This window comes from Cyprinodon tularosa, unplaced genomic scaffold, assembly GCF_016077235.1.
Source record: "Cyprinodon tularosa strain WSP-4 unplaced genomic scaffold, ASM1607723v1 ctg713, whole genome shotgun sequence".
NCBI lineage: Eukaryota > Metazoa > Chordata > Actinopteri > Cyprinodontiformes > Cyprinodontidae > Cyprinodon > Cyprinodon tularosa.
In genome coordinates this window covers 327,751-342,844 of record NW_024039467.1, presented here as the reverse complement: position 1 = coordinate 342,844, position 15,094 = coordinate 327,751, and the positions used below count along the sequence as shown (strand labels likewise).

General features: G+C 38.4%; 1 protein-coding gene across 2 annotated transcripts in view; it reads left to right on the top strand.

Moving 5' to 3' along the window:
* LOC119772525 (integrin beta-1-like) overlaps positions 1–14,259 on the top strand; it is a 59,253-nt gene extending 44,994 nt beyond the window's left edge. Inside the window, exons 11-17 of one of the 2 annotated variants that reach the window (XM_038268978.1) lie at positions 541–743; positions 817–1,055; positions 3,670–3,892; positions 4,489–4,724; positions 4,816–4,982; positions 10,456–10,533; positions 13,180–14,259. In XM_038268978.1, coding sequence (XP_038124906.1) covers positions 541–743; positions 817–1,055; positions 3,670–3,892; positions 4,489–4,724; positions 4,816–4,982; positions 10,456–10,533 — 1,146 coding nt within the window. In that variant the 3' untranslated portion in view covers positions 13,180–14,259. The remainder of the gene's footprint in view (positions 1–540; positions 744–816; positions 1,056–3,669; positions 3,893–4,488; positions 4,725–4,815; positions 4,983–10,455; positions 10,534–13,179) is intronic. The other variant, XM_038268979.1, reaches the window with a different exon arrangement.
* Positions 14,260–15,094: the final 835 nt, after the last annotated feature.

The following is a 15,094-nucleotide window of genomic DNA, read 5'->3' as shown; positions in this document are numbered from 1 at the left end:
TTTGAGGGGAAAAAAAGACGTTTATATGCGCCTTATAGTCACGAAAATACGGTATAATCTTTGGAAAAAAAGCTATACTATGTCAAACAGTGGAAAATATAATTTTTTGGAATTTTTTTTAAAACCAAATATTTAATTTGTGCATTTGAAATCTTATTTTAAACATTTTACAAAATTTGCCTGATTAGTTTGAGTAAAATCCAGAGCAGATAATCCTAATCTTGAAAGTTCTGATGAATATTTTCTGAATAGTGGCGTGTTTGGTTGGTACTATCTGTAGAATTACTATGTATTGTATTGTAGTACTTTTATAATTGGTGTCACATAAAAAAACCTGCTACAAAGCCTTTCCAGTTTCCAGCCATTTATTCAACAGTGCAGTAATAGATGGATTCTGCTTTAGTCAGTAAAGGAAAAAAGAAAATGTGAATCAAGGAGAAGTTTTAGTCGCGCCGGCAACTTGTGTGACATTAGATACTCAGGAGAAAAATGTTTTCTTTAATTTGTACAAGTTTTTCAATTGTTTTTCTTCAACCACAGGTCCATTTTAACATCAGCATCACCTCTAAGGGTTGTCCAAACGATGGAAAGCCTGAGATCATCAAGGTAAGGCCCCTGGGGTTCACCGAGGAGGTCGAAATCACCCTCAACTTCATCTGTGAGTGCGACTGCCACCATCAACGCATAGAGAATAGCCCAGACTGCCACTTTGGTAACGGAACCTACGAGTGTGGCGCCTGCAGGTAACGGCACGACCAAAACCCTTACATGTCTGTAAGAAATCCCTGGATACTAGTTTTCCAACCTGCGTGTCAGGTGCAAAGATGGCCGCGTGGGCAGGAAGTGCGAGTGCAGCAGCAACGACGTGGCCACAGAGGACATGGACCGGACCTGCCGCAAAGACAACGGCACCGACATCTGCAGCAACAATGGAGAATGCGTGTGCGGCACATGTGAGTGCAAGACGAGAGAAAACCCAGAGGAGAGGTACAGCGGCCAGTTCTGCGAGTGCGATAACTTTAACTGCGACCGCTCTGGGAACAAACTCTGTGGAGGTAAGTTTATTGGAGGTTTAAATGTGGGGGAACCCTATAGTGGACTAGAGTCGTTGCATGAGATTCTGTTATGGATTCTGTAGATGGGTTGAACACATGAAACATGGAAACTTGACTGAAAGTTAAGTAGAAATAGAACTGAAAGGAGAATGAAAATTTTCTTTTCACTTCAGAAGTTTAACCCTTTATAGAGCACTCAATGAAATCCTTTGAAAATCTAAATTTTAAGCCAATAGTTTTATTGGAATCCAGGACAAGACCTTATTACCTTTGTAACATTCAAAAAATATGGATATTTTGATAGCAAAAATGTATGTCAATGTAATAACAACAAACGCCAACTTGCACAAATGTATTAAGAAAAATAAAAAATGCTTCTATAAGAAGTTCATTTTAAAAACTCTGAGAGTGAAAGAAACACATTTTTTTGGTACAACATAGGCTTAGTGGCATTAATGCTGATACTGGCCCTAACATTTTTTAGTTTATAAAGCTAAATAAAAATGTTAACTAGGCTTATTAACTGTTTAACTTTTCAATTAGCTTTTTACCTTTTTTCTTGACATGTTAACTTATTTTTTCAACTTAATTTACAGTAGATAATAGATCATTCAAGCGCTCTAATTGGTCAATTGCTAAAAAAAGGCCTTATAGCATATCTTTGCTGAATGGCTGGATATAGATCTTCTGCTCCTAGACATCACTGAGGGACGGCGATGGGGGGGGACTTTGGTAATGGGTATGCAAATGATCAAAAACGCTAACTTGCCCTATAAAGGGTTAATAGAGTCATAGACTCTACTCTAGATATAAATGATTTTATTATACCTGTATATTATGCTACAGACAGTTTAAGAAAATACTTGGAACACACATTTGTTTAATAAAAACACAGAAATAAGCTAAACAAGGTAAAATAAAAATAAACCATAACCAGAACAAATCTATCAGAGGAGAGTTTTCTTATTCTCTTTCATCTGGAAAACAATTTGAACCTTTACCAAGTTATATCTGATACTGATTATTATAAAATAACTACAGTCGATCCCCAATATGTGCTGACAATTTTGTAAACAATATTGTTTTTTAATGTTAACAAATGTTACATAATTCTCAAATTAAATAGAAAAAAAATAAATATTTCTTAATATATCATAGAAAACATTAACAATGGAAAGCAATGGAGGGAGCAGCAATGCTTGTGCTTCATGGGATTTTAAAACATGGCGGCTGAATGCACGAATGAATCTACAAATGCATTCAGCTATCAGTCGATGCCAATACAATCAAAATTGGCCAAACATATTGACTTGCTTACGGTTTGGTCTGCCTCTCATCCTGTACTTTGCCCAGTTTAATGAAACCAAGTCTGCTTATGACTTGAAGTACGTATTACTCCCTACGCTAAAAATTAAAAGTGAATTAAGTCATTGGTATTGTACGGAAGAGGATTAGGGCCACTGAAAAAAAAAGAAGTTAACTGATTTTTAAATTCAATTTCAGTTTAATATGTGAAAAAAGTCAGAATTCTGACTTTTTTCTCAGAATTCTGACAGCTAAGAAACATGTTAGCATCAAGCCATAACCATGTCTTTTTTAGAGACTAGCTCTCTTGTTTTAATGACCTTCTGCTCCTCCATTAATGAGGGGACCTGTCGGGCATGTAAAAAGTTGCCTAATTCCGTCATTTTCCAATGACTAATTCCGTCATTTTGTGTCACTGGCAACCTCAAACAACTCACATCTTTGTCAGTGAAGCTGAGTGCTCCCACATCTCTTCCTTCATGGCGCCCATCTACATTAAGATCCAAAATTCTGAGATTAAAGTCAGAATTCTGAGAAAAAAGTCCGAATTCTGAGATTAAAGTCAGAGTTCTGCGGAAAAAAAGTCAGAATTCTGAGATTAAAGTCAGAATTCTGAGAAAAAAGTCCGAATTCTGAGATTAAAGTCAGAGTTCTGGGGGGAAAAAGTCTGAATTCTGAGATTAAAGTCAGAATTCTGAGAAAAAAAGTCAGAATTCTGAGATTAAAGTCAGAGTTCTGGGGAAAAAAAGTCAGAATTCTGAGATTAAAGTCAGAATTCTGAGAAAAAAAGTCAGAATTCTGAGATTTAAATCAGAGTTCTGGGGAAAAAAAGTCAGAATTCTGAGATTAAAGTGAAATAAAATTTAAAAATCAGTTTACTTTTTTTTTCTTTTTTTCAGTGGCCCTAATCCTCTTCCGTAGTATTGGATGTAAAAGAATACATTTTTATTTTGTTATCTCTTTTTTATATAAAAATAAAAAACTCTAGCCAGTTACTTCCCTCTTAAACCCCCAGGATGTTGATTCTGCCCCTGAATATAAATAAATGATGAGAAAAGTGTTTAGACCAGTGTTTTTTTTTGTAAAACTTCTTAAAGGGGAAACAAATTTTTTGATACTGCATCAGTATGGTCAGATTCACACATTAGAAACAAAATACAACAATCTGATCAGTTCATCTCCAATTGGGTTCAAAATCCCAGAAATAAATTTTTTCCTTTATGTTATTTGTGATGTTAGAACCATGAATGATATTCTCCCCCACCAAAGAAGACACTGTTCTAATAAGCTATTGTTCTCTTCGCTGCAGGGCACGGAAAATGCGTGTGCAGGAAGTGCGTCTGTGACCCCATGTGGAACGGAACGGCCTGCGACTGTTCTCTGGACCAGAGCACGTGTCTGGCCAAAAACAAGCAGATCTGTAACGGCAGAGGACGGTGCGAATGCGGTACCTGCAAGTGTGATGATCCTAAATTCCAGGGTTCGACGTGCGAAATGTGCCCCACCTGTCCCGGAGTCTGTGCTGAACACAAGTAAGAAATTACCTTGATCGCATGACCATAAGGTTTATATTTTAAAGAAATATTCTCATGCTGAGACTAGCAGGCATTCCTCTTGACAGTTTAAGAGTTCTCCAAGGCACTGAGAAAAATCACACTGCGAAAAATCTAAAACTAGATAAGTCATTTTTTCTTAAAATAAGTCAATTTGTTCTTGGATTGAAGAGGTAAAAGAGACATTTTGCCAATGGAACAAGACAATTTACACTTAAAATAAGAAACCAAAGTTGCATTGTCTTATTTCAAGTGCATATTATCTAATTATCTTATTTTAAGCAGTAGTTTGCCAATGGAATGAGTAAAATGACTCATTCCATTGGCAAACTATCTCATTTACCTACTCAAATTAAGGTTGAATACCCTTAATTTAAGACATTTTAACTTATTTCTAGATTGTTCTTGCAGTGCAGGGGTATAGATTCCAAAGGGGTTTTGCAAAATGCTTGTCAAGCTAATGAAAGACATATTTTATCAAAGGAATTCCTTTTAAGATATGTACAGGATGAGTAAATCATAGATGCTTCCTGGAAAGACTCTACATCACCAGATTTTTGGTATTGTTTCGTCAGAGACTGCGTGGAGTGCCGGGCGTTTGGCACTGGGGAGAAGAAGGAAACGTGTCAGAAAGAATGCAGCTACTTCACCTTGTTTAAAGTGAAAAGCAGGGAAAAGCTACCCCAACCCAACGACGGTGCCTACCCCATCGGTCACTGCAAAGAGAGGGACGCCAACGACTGCTGGATGTACTACACATACAGCGTCACCAACAACACAGAGAACGTGGTCTACGTCTTGGAGGAGCCTGGTGAGCACAGACTCATCGTGGGGGGTGGAGACGTTGGACGAAACATAAAGATTCACCTTAGAGGCTACAAAACTCTGCTGCTCTGTTTCAGATTGTCCCACCGGCCCAGATATCATCCCCATTGTGGCAGGCGTGGTCGCCGGTATCGTTCTGATAGGCTTGGCACTCCTGCTCATCTGGAAGCTGCTTATGATTATCCACGACAGGAGAGAGTTCGCCAAGTTTGAGAAGGAGAAGATGAACGCCAAGTGGGATACGGTGGGTTCCCGAAACTGTATCTCTCTCTATGAGAGTCTACAGGATCAACATGGCTGATGTTTGTCTGAGGTTTTTAGTAAAGCGGCTTAAATGTGGAAAACAGGTGTAGTTCGGCCTCCATTTCTTCCCAGGAAAGGTAGTCAGTTGTTCTTAGCAGCAGATGGGATTTGCAGCCATGTTTATGTCATTACGAGCGCTCTTGCTCTCGCTGGCAGCAGCAAAGGCAGATTGAATTTGTTGCTTTCGAACAGGGCTCAACTGAAAAAGGAAAAACGCTAGAGTCTGTGTGGACTTTTTTGGGAATGCTATGTGCTCTGTGCATAACAAGACTTTCCAGGGAGGGGCTACAGCTTCTTCCCTCCCTGATTCCTCCCTCATGTCACATTGGGAGCCAACAGCAACAGTATGTAAAGCAGGAATTTGCTCTGTATCATGTGAAGTCGTACTCCGCCATCTAGTGGAGGTATGGCGTTATGGTTGCTGCAGAAGACAGGTTAACACGCCATTATCTTCTCCTTCATCGCTCCGCTGCAGGAAAGGCATAAACTATAGATTAGACCTTAATGAGACCGGTATTTTAGGACATAAAAATACAAATAAGGGGGAAATCATGGCATTATGTCCTTAATACATTAAAGATCTGTAAAAAAAATCACTTATTAAATTTACCCCTAACTGTCACTCTAAACATAATAAAAACAGCATACCCAAGTATAAATAGATGCTGTTCTTTAAAGGAGTTGAAACTACGTAAACAGGAAAAACTGCAGAGTATTTTTTTATAGGTTAAACCTCCAAACTAGCTTTCTAAGCTGGAGTCTGTTTACAAAGTGATTTTTTGATTAAGAGTGGGAGCACATTTTCAGAGTTTGTTGGAAATTTCTGTTTCCTTCTCCATACTTGCTCTGATTTTTTATCATCTTTCCTGTCCTCATGAGGTTTTAAAGTAAGACGCGGTAGAAGTGATGCTTTACTTTTTTGGATGATTAGTTATCGTACTGAATTGTTCGATTACTGAGTTTTATCTTATAAAACTGGTCCCAAATTAAAATAAGCAATGTATTAAGTCATGCATAAAAAGTTATTTAAAATTTCGCCAGCTCTTGTTAAAGTGCTAATTTTCCTATCCAGAACACTTAAAGGAAAATTCCGGTTTTTAACACTTTTAGCCCATTTTCTGTAGTGTCCAGGATGAAATCGAATGATCGACACCAAAATTTTGACAATTGGTCCTGTCTCTGCTATTTGGCTCATGCAAAATCCCCCCCTGGCTGCTTCAGAATGGCTTCCATTGTGCATGTCCAATAATGTCCTTAAAACAACCTTAAACGTTCTTTTTTTAAAATATGCTACTCACCGGGTCTTCAGCGCTGTTCAATGACGTTCCAAAAAAAGTTTCGTAAAGAAAAAACGTTCCTGTAGTGTTTTATTTAGCATTTTGTAAATCCCATTGAGTTCTTTTGGAATAGTCAATATCCCTCCACCACCGGAAACGGAAATGGGGCCTGTTTACACTTAGTTGTAGTCTTTTCGCTTCACTCTGTGTACTCCGACGTTGAGGTGCTAACGTCTCTGTTAAACACTTTAAAAAACTCTGAAAATGGAATACGAAAGGTGGATTCTTGAGGAGGACATATTGGACTTTGAGTTTGACGGCAGAGGATACCGTTTTGAACCGGAATATACTGAGGAGGAGTATATAGAGACATTGTCGCCAACTAGTGGTCTGGAGTGTGCAACGCTTCAGATTCGAACGGGAAGCGGAAGTTTATAAGCGGTTGTGATGTATCGGAAAAAATAGTTCTGGGATTTACAAAATGCTAAATAAAACAAGACAGGAACGGTTTTTCTTCACGAAACTTTTTTTGGAACGTCATTGAACAGCGCTGACGACCCGGTGAGTAGCATATTTTTAAAAAAGAACGTTTAAGGTTGTTTTAAGGACATTATCGGACATGCACAATGGAAGCCATTCTGAAGCAGCCAGGGGGGGATTCTAAATGAGCCAAATAGCAGAGACAGGACCAATTGTCAAAATTTTGGTGTCGATCATTCGAATGCATCCTGGACACTACAGAAAATGGGCTAAAAGTGTTAAAAACCGGAATTTTCCTTTAATAATCAATGCGGGTTTCTATTAAGACGCAAAGTAAGAGGAATGTAAAAAAGGCTCCACTCTCCCTGAAGAAGATTCGCTAACAAATTCCCTGAAAAAAGCCCAACTTACAACAGATGTGCAGTGGGTCAACTTTAAATCATGTTGGCCGTGCAGCGCCTTTGGTAATAATATCTCATCAACAATTTTCCCGGTAGCTGAGTGCTGATTTCCTTATTGCAGTAAAGTAATTTCCCTATGAGATTATGAAAGTATTTCTGATTCTGATTAATCCACACTTTTAAATGTTGCAGCACAAGCAGATGTTTAGGCACATAATGCTGCAATTTCTTCTTCCCCAATATTTGGCACTTCTATATCATCGAAAATAGGAACGATAAGATTTGAACAACAGAGAATTTAAAGGTTTGAACTGGTTCCCATTGATTCTCAATGCCCAACACTAGTGAAAAACCAATTGCTATCTGCTTCTTGTTAATGTTTTCTCAAAGCTCATTTCACTTTGTCAACGTTTGCATACATAATCCATCTGAAATTTTCTTCAAATTCATGTTTATTACTCTTTGGAATAAAAATAAACATAAATAAATCTCATTCTGACCTGAATTTGGCTTTTATGTACACACATTTATGTGGATAAAACATAAGCAACATTAGCACTTTTCTATACTCTCCTTTCCTGCTCTCTTTATAGGTAAAGATTTAGACAAGAAGCAGCATGTAGAGCCTACCTGAAGATGACCCACAGATTTTTGGAATCCCAGTTTTTAATGGATAGATACAGGAGTAGTGATAGCAACTCAGACTATTGTTAGCATCCAAGAATGCACTGTTTCCAACTCTCAAGTAAGGAAGGTTGCAACTGGCTGTCCTGAAAGTCGCCATAAGTCCTTAGATGATGTCATCACCTACTTTTCGTACTTGGTCATGTTTTTAACCAGCCGTAGAAAAAATGACCATCAATATTGGTGAGGCAAAAAGTGACTGAAAACACCCTAAATACATTTGAAACTAAAATTAAACTATTCAAAAACATTTCTGAACCAAAGTAGTAAACAGTAAATCAATCTTAAGTTAACAAGTGTATCTTTTTTTATTTAATTAAAGCTAGCAGATGCATACATAGGGGAACGAGGCTGTGTATGAATTAGGTTCCGGGAGAAATCTATGTTAGTGCAACAGATTCAAAGGAAAAAAACAAAGCATTTCGTGTTACCTTATTTTTTTTCAATCCTGCTTTGGGGGGGGGTCAGTGGAAGCACATAAGCAACTCTTTTTCAGAGTCGTTTTTCTCTCTTTTACTGCAGAGACGTTTTCCTGCTGACTAACCTCGGCCTTTTAGTGCTTTAGGGGACGAGCCGCAGCAGCCTTCATTCTCACTGAAGACAGTAAACTAAGAGCGACCCGTGCTCTCACGTTATAACCAAAGTCTCTGTTGGAAACCTACATATGGAATTGGAAATTTCACGTCTTTTAGATCTTAAAATCATAACTGTAAAAACCTTTTTTTATAGTAATATCCACCTGTATATTATATTCGGTACATATCCAGCTGTAAATTTAGTTCATAACACTAGTGATCTATATATTATATTCATTATTTATAATAGTATTCATCTCTATACTCATTCAGTAGAAAAACCCATGTCCTGTATTTATGGAACCATTATTTATCCTGCACTTCTGGTTAGACCTAAACTGCTTTTTGTTGCCTTGTACCTGTACATGTGTAATGACTACAAAGTTGAATCTAATCTAATCTGAATCTAATCTAATATAAAAACTGAAACAGAAGACATTGATTTTTCTCGGAAGTATTGGTTTCATTTATCCTGGAAATCATACAACAACCAAAATTAATTGTATTATTTTTAAAGAACAAGGCACAGAGGCTGCATATTTAATAGGCTTTCATTTTCCAGTAGTGCAGACGGGTATGTAGCACCCTGAGCTGCAATGCAGTCACCATCTAAAGCCGAGGGTTGCAAAAATTAGTGTCCCTAACTAAAGAACAGTGATGCACTTGCTTTCTCTTAAAGTAATAAAAAGGAAGCACAATGGGCAAGGCAAGGCAAGGCAAATTTATTTGTATAGCACAATTCAATACAAAGACAATGCAAAGTGCTTCACACCATTAAAATACAGGAAAATAAAACAGAATCAAAGCAAGTAGGAAAAAATAAATAAAATAAAAAATGCAGAAAAAATAAAAAATATTTAAAACAGTTGGACTAAAGAAAATATGTTTTAGTTGAACTGTTTAACTAGAACAGTCGAAGGCAATCCTAAACAAATGTGTTTTTAGTCTTGATTTAAAGGAACTCAGGCTTTCCGCACTTTTACAGTTTTCTGGAAGTTTGTTCCAGATAAGTGGAGCATAGGAACTAAATGCTGCTTCTCCATGTTTAGTTCTGGTTCTAGGTCTGCAGAGCAGGCTGGAGCCAGAAGACCTGAGTGGTCTGGAGGGTTGATACACTGATAGCAAGTCTGTGATGTATTTAGGTGCTAAGCCATTCAGAGATTTATAGACTAACAGAAGTATTTTAAAGTCTGTTCTCTGAGATACAGGGAGCCAGTGGAAGGACTTTAGAACTGGGGTGATGTGCTCTACTTTCTTAGTCTTAGTGAGGACACAGGCAGCAGTGTGGAGTATTTATTAAGAACGGATCACCGTGGTCTGAGGAAAGCAGCTAGCAGAAACTGGACATTTCTTTTACTGGATTAAACCGCTAGATGTATTTCTATAGAAAGAAAAGTAACTCAGGTTTTAGATAAGAGATTGATCATTAAGTATAAGTGTTTTTACAAATAGCAAAAATAACTCTTTACAATTTGAGAATACCATAAAGCAACCCATTCAACCTTCTCTAAGGTTACAAATTGAGCATTAAAGCCAAAATGAAAAAAATTTCAAGGGTGTTAACAACTGAGCAGATGAGAAATATACAATTATCTAATCAGCATGATATATATAATATTCTCACATATAATGTGATAGGACAAGGAGTCCTAATGTACAGCCCTGAGGAACTCCGTCAGAGGTTTTATCAAGTAAACAATCTAACTCTATGGGGCGACAGTGTTCTGTCTTTAATTTGGTTCGATAGACCCCTGCAACCGGTTCTTATTATATCTCTCAGTCAGTAAATAGGCCCCGCCTCTTATTCTCTAAAAGAACCTTGCACAGAACGGCAGCTCCTAAAAGGTAGCTTTGTAGTCGGCTGTGTCAGCCTTCACCCTCTGCTCTCTCACTTGTCCTTATTCCTCTCTGGTTACTGTTAATTATTCTTTTTTTACTGTTCTGATGTTCTTCATTTCACTACTGAACTCTCTTCTGTCCTCATTCTCCACCTGTAGCAAGAAAACCCAATTTACAAGAGTCCAATCAATCAGTTCCAGAACCCAAACTATGGACGTAAAGGCGCTGTCCTTTGAGTTCGTATTTCCTTTCCTCTGCTCTTGGTCTTCCTGCATGGGCTATCTCTCTCTCCGTGTGTCCCTTCTATTCATTCTCTCTTTTTAACAGCATAGCAGGTGTCATTGTGGGGGTTTAAATTTGAAAAGATTTGCATGAGCGTGTTGTGACGCACTTTTTTGCAAGTCTTGGGTGTTTTGAAAAAAAACATCAACTCTAGTGTTATCTGGTAGGTGTTTGACCTAAGGCTTAATGTGTCCCCCTGGCTGTCCGGCACACACGCATGTCTGTTTGTAAAGTGTGACCTGCATACATGACGTGTCCATTAAGGGATGAGCAATACTTATATTCAGTGACTAATTTTTGTGTGTCATGTTTTTGGAAACTAAAACGTTTTTGCAACAGTATTGAAGTTTTATGCATTTTTTTTTCAGATTAAAACCACAAACTTAAATATTTGCTATTGACATCTTATCTTGACAAAGATTAAGTAAAGCAGTGTAGGACTTGGAAGAAAACAAATGATTTTTCTAAATATTGTATCCACAAATTTAGTTAGATGAGGGTCAGGGTGCATCTTTTTGACCATCTCAGAAAGTACTTTATTCAGCAAAGACAGCTAATATGCTTCAACGATAAGGATTATAATTAGCATTTTGATATTTTTGGTCTGAATTAATACAGCATTAATCACCATGTTTTATTTTTTTACACAGTAGTAATAAAAAGGCACCAATGGGTTAAAGCTTTGCGCCAAATGTCACACAGAAACTGCTGTTGCTAAAACTAAGAAATGGCTGAAAAATAACATGAAAAAGTACAACTATAACTTTAAATAGAGCATCTCAATATAAGCTATATAGTCTATTATCTACTAAGGGTCTTGATATGTTTAAATTCTCAACATATTATAGATTATTATAGGTTAACAGCTAATCTAGTTAGGTTGGATCTGGAGATGTTAGAAGGTAATGATGGGTGATAGTTGGAGGAAAACCGTTGCACACTTGTTCAACTGTTCAATCTGCTGGTGGAGATTCTCAGTCATCCAGGTCTTAGTCATTTCAAAAAGTTCAGGTAGAAAAACAAACCACTGGATTTTGTTTTCCAAGTTTGAAGATGTCTGGCCTCCCATTAGGGGTGGAACGGTTCACAAAATCCACAGTTCGGTTCACGGTTTCATGGTCACGGTTTTCGGTTCTGTTCGGTACATGTTGATCGTTAGCCTGACATGTTAGTTATGTTGCTGTTAGCATAAACAAAACGTGTTGCACAATGCTTGCACACTGTTGCACTTTTATCCACAACTTTCTTTCCGCTGTCATCAAAGGTCACTCTAAATGCAAAGTGGTCCCATACAGCAGACCTATAAAGTGCTGCTGGCGCGTCTTCCAACTCCTGTTCTTTCCCACTCGCCATACCCACACAATTCTCCACAACAACTGATTTTTTTCTTGCTACGCTGCTTCGCTTCTTCTTGTTCTTGTTTACTACTGGTGGTTGGCTTTGGTCGCAGTACCGCCACCTTCTGCTCTGGAGTGTAAACGCTTCGCCTATGAGAAAAAGGAGCAGCGCATGAACCGAATGCAACACACGCGAACCGAACCGAGACAGTCGAACCGAACGGTTCGGACGGTTTTCATAAACTGTTCCATCCCTACTTCCCATCCAAGAAGCTTTCTCAATTAAAAACGTCTGGATTAGCATTGAGTTCCAGGTTTTTATAGAGTAGCCAATCAAAAGCCTTGTAATGGATGCTATGTGCTAACCTGACTCCGCCAGATGGATTTGCTCCGTATATCCATCTGGAAACCTTCCGTTGAAGTAATTTTGGGAAGGGGCGAAAATACTGGTTAGCTGATTGGCCTATGTTGGTGATAGACGGGCCAAATAAACCAATCAGATCAACGAAGCATATGACGTACTAACAGAGCGACGACGAAGAGGAGCCAATTGATAGATCAAATTCTTGCCGAAACCAGTCGGGAGAAGAGCAAAAACATCTTTTCCTCTGAGAAAAGCCTCCAGAGCAGTGTTTTGCTCTTCTTTCAGTAAAGAAATACTCTGTAATTCCGATAAAACTTGCTCGATAGCCACGCTAACGCTAGTTTCATCGGCTGAAGCCGCCATGTTCTTTAGACTGAACTGTCGCGCTTCTCGTTGCGTCACACCTCAACACTGATTGGACGTTCGTTTGGTGAACGGCTCCAAATTTTCTTTAACGGAGAGTAGCCAGACTGATCTGCGAGTGAAACATTGAAAGTTCGCGAGATCAGGATGGTCTCACGAGGCTAGCTATGTGCATGTTTTATCATGCACATAGTCATTAAAAGGCTTTTATTGGGCTACTCTATAACAGCGGGCTCTCAACGCTAATCCAGGCATTTTGAATTGAGAAAGCGTCCTAGATGGAAAGCGAAATGTCTTCAAACTTGGAAAACGAAGTCCGGTGGATTGTTTTTTTACTTAAACTTTTATGAACTGTTCACCTTCCATCCGGACTTTTTTTTATCAATCAACTACTTTGTGTTGATCTTTTACATAAAAGCCCAGCAATACAGGTTTGTGGTTTTAAAACAACTAAATGTATAAAAAAAGAGAGTTTTCTCCCGGGAACTTTGTATGAGGTTTTGGATTTTAACTCTCCTTTTTTGTTTCCTCCACAGGGTGAAAATCCTATCTACAAAAGTGCCGTCACGACTGTGGTCAATCCTAAATATGAAGGCAAATGATGACCTGCTGAAACGTCTTGAATTGTTACTTCAACTATCCAACAGCTGTTGCATTTACCGCTGGTTTGGGGTCCGACCGAAGAGAGCGGTGGAAAAATTTATGCATTTGTCTCGTCGCTTCGTCATAACATTGTATCACCTGCCCACAGCATCTTTTTTTTTTTTTTTTTTTACTAACACGTATGACTTATACCCATGTGTTGTATTGTTGTGTACAGTGTATGTTGTGTGTACATACTCAGAGAAACTGAAGTGGGTGTTTCTTTCCTGCTGACGGACTGGTCCTATCGGAATTTGAAGCCTATGGATTTAGACGAACGACTTCTTCAGCTTCTGCTTCTCTTCGCATAAACTCCCGTTTGATACGTCACTTTTGAGCCGTAGCCGCACAGCTTTTTATGTATATTTAGAGAACAATTGCAATAAGATATTCTGAACAATGTCAAACAGCTTTCAGTTTAAGCCGGACGCTTGCCGTGAAACAGCAGATAATACAGCGGTTGTAAATTTGGTTTTGAGTTAAGATGTGATATAAGATTTTATCGTGCTCTGATAGAAAGAAGTCAAAACACACAGAAAGAGTACTATTACTATTTTTATGCAGTTTTTAGATAGCCTTATATCATAAAGGGATTGTAAACCACTTGTTAAAACAATGAATTTGCAGCAATTTTAAACAATCAAAGGATTTCTTTACCTGTTAAACTAGAGATACAAATATGTTTTTTTTTCCTGCATTCACTTTTATCCTCAGGTCCCATGTGTTTTCATGTCAGTCGCGCTAAATTTATGCTTGTTTTTTATGCTAGTTTTAATATTATTCACACTGAAAGACAGAAAATGTCACATGAATGACCCCAGAAATGTGCTCACACCCAAATGCCTCTAAATTCCACACACAGGCCTTTTACAATGTTGCTTTCAAAGTGCCTTTCTTTTTTTATTTGATTTTATGATCATATTCAACTCAGTGCTGTTCACAAGATATTTATTAAATACACCAAAAAAAGTGTATTTCTGTGTGGCTAGTTTGTGATTAAAAACAGACCATCATACACTACCCCAAAACTGAATTTAAATGGCTTCGTACTTTTACTTTGTTTATTAAATACGAAATGTTTTATTTTTTTTATTTTTATGAATTAATATAACATTAATTTGACACAATATTATACTGGTAGTTTTTTGATAATATTTTGGTTTGTGTCATGTTGGATTCAAGGCGTCCAACCCACATGCAGAAAACACTCAGGAGGCAGAGAAAAAGTTCAAAGGTTTATTTACAAAAATGTACAATGAAATGTGAACTGGTCCTTGGTTTGGCAGACTGGTCACGAGGGGATCACCACTGAGGAGGACAGAGAGGTTAATGTTTGATCCAGGTTAACTGCAGGTTTTCTGATGTAGGAGTATATACCTGCTCAAGGGTTGAACGGAGCTGCAGAGGGGGGAACCTTGAGGGTCCAGAGGCTAGTCGGCAGGCTGAGGGCAGAGGCTTAACTGAGTGCAGGCAGGCAGATTCCAAACAGAGAAACTCTCCAGGATATCACTGAGTGCAGGCAGGCAGATTTCAGACAGAGATCACTCTCCAGGATTTCAGATCTTCAGGCTGGACTCTGTGAGGCAGAGAGAAACCGGGTCAGGCAGGTTCAAAAAGTCAGAGATTCAGATCAGGTAATTTGGCTTAGGTCTAGCTCTACCATTACTGGCAAACACTCTGGCAGGGAAGTGTTAGCCTCCTCCTCCTTAAATGGAGCCTCCTGATGAGCAGATTGAAGACAGGTGTTGCAGTCAGCTCATGCCCCCAGGAGATCTTGTGCGCCCTCTGGTGGAGAAAGTGGACAAAGCC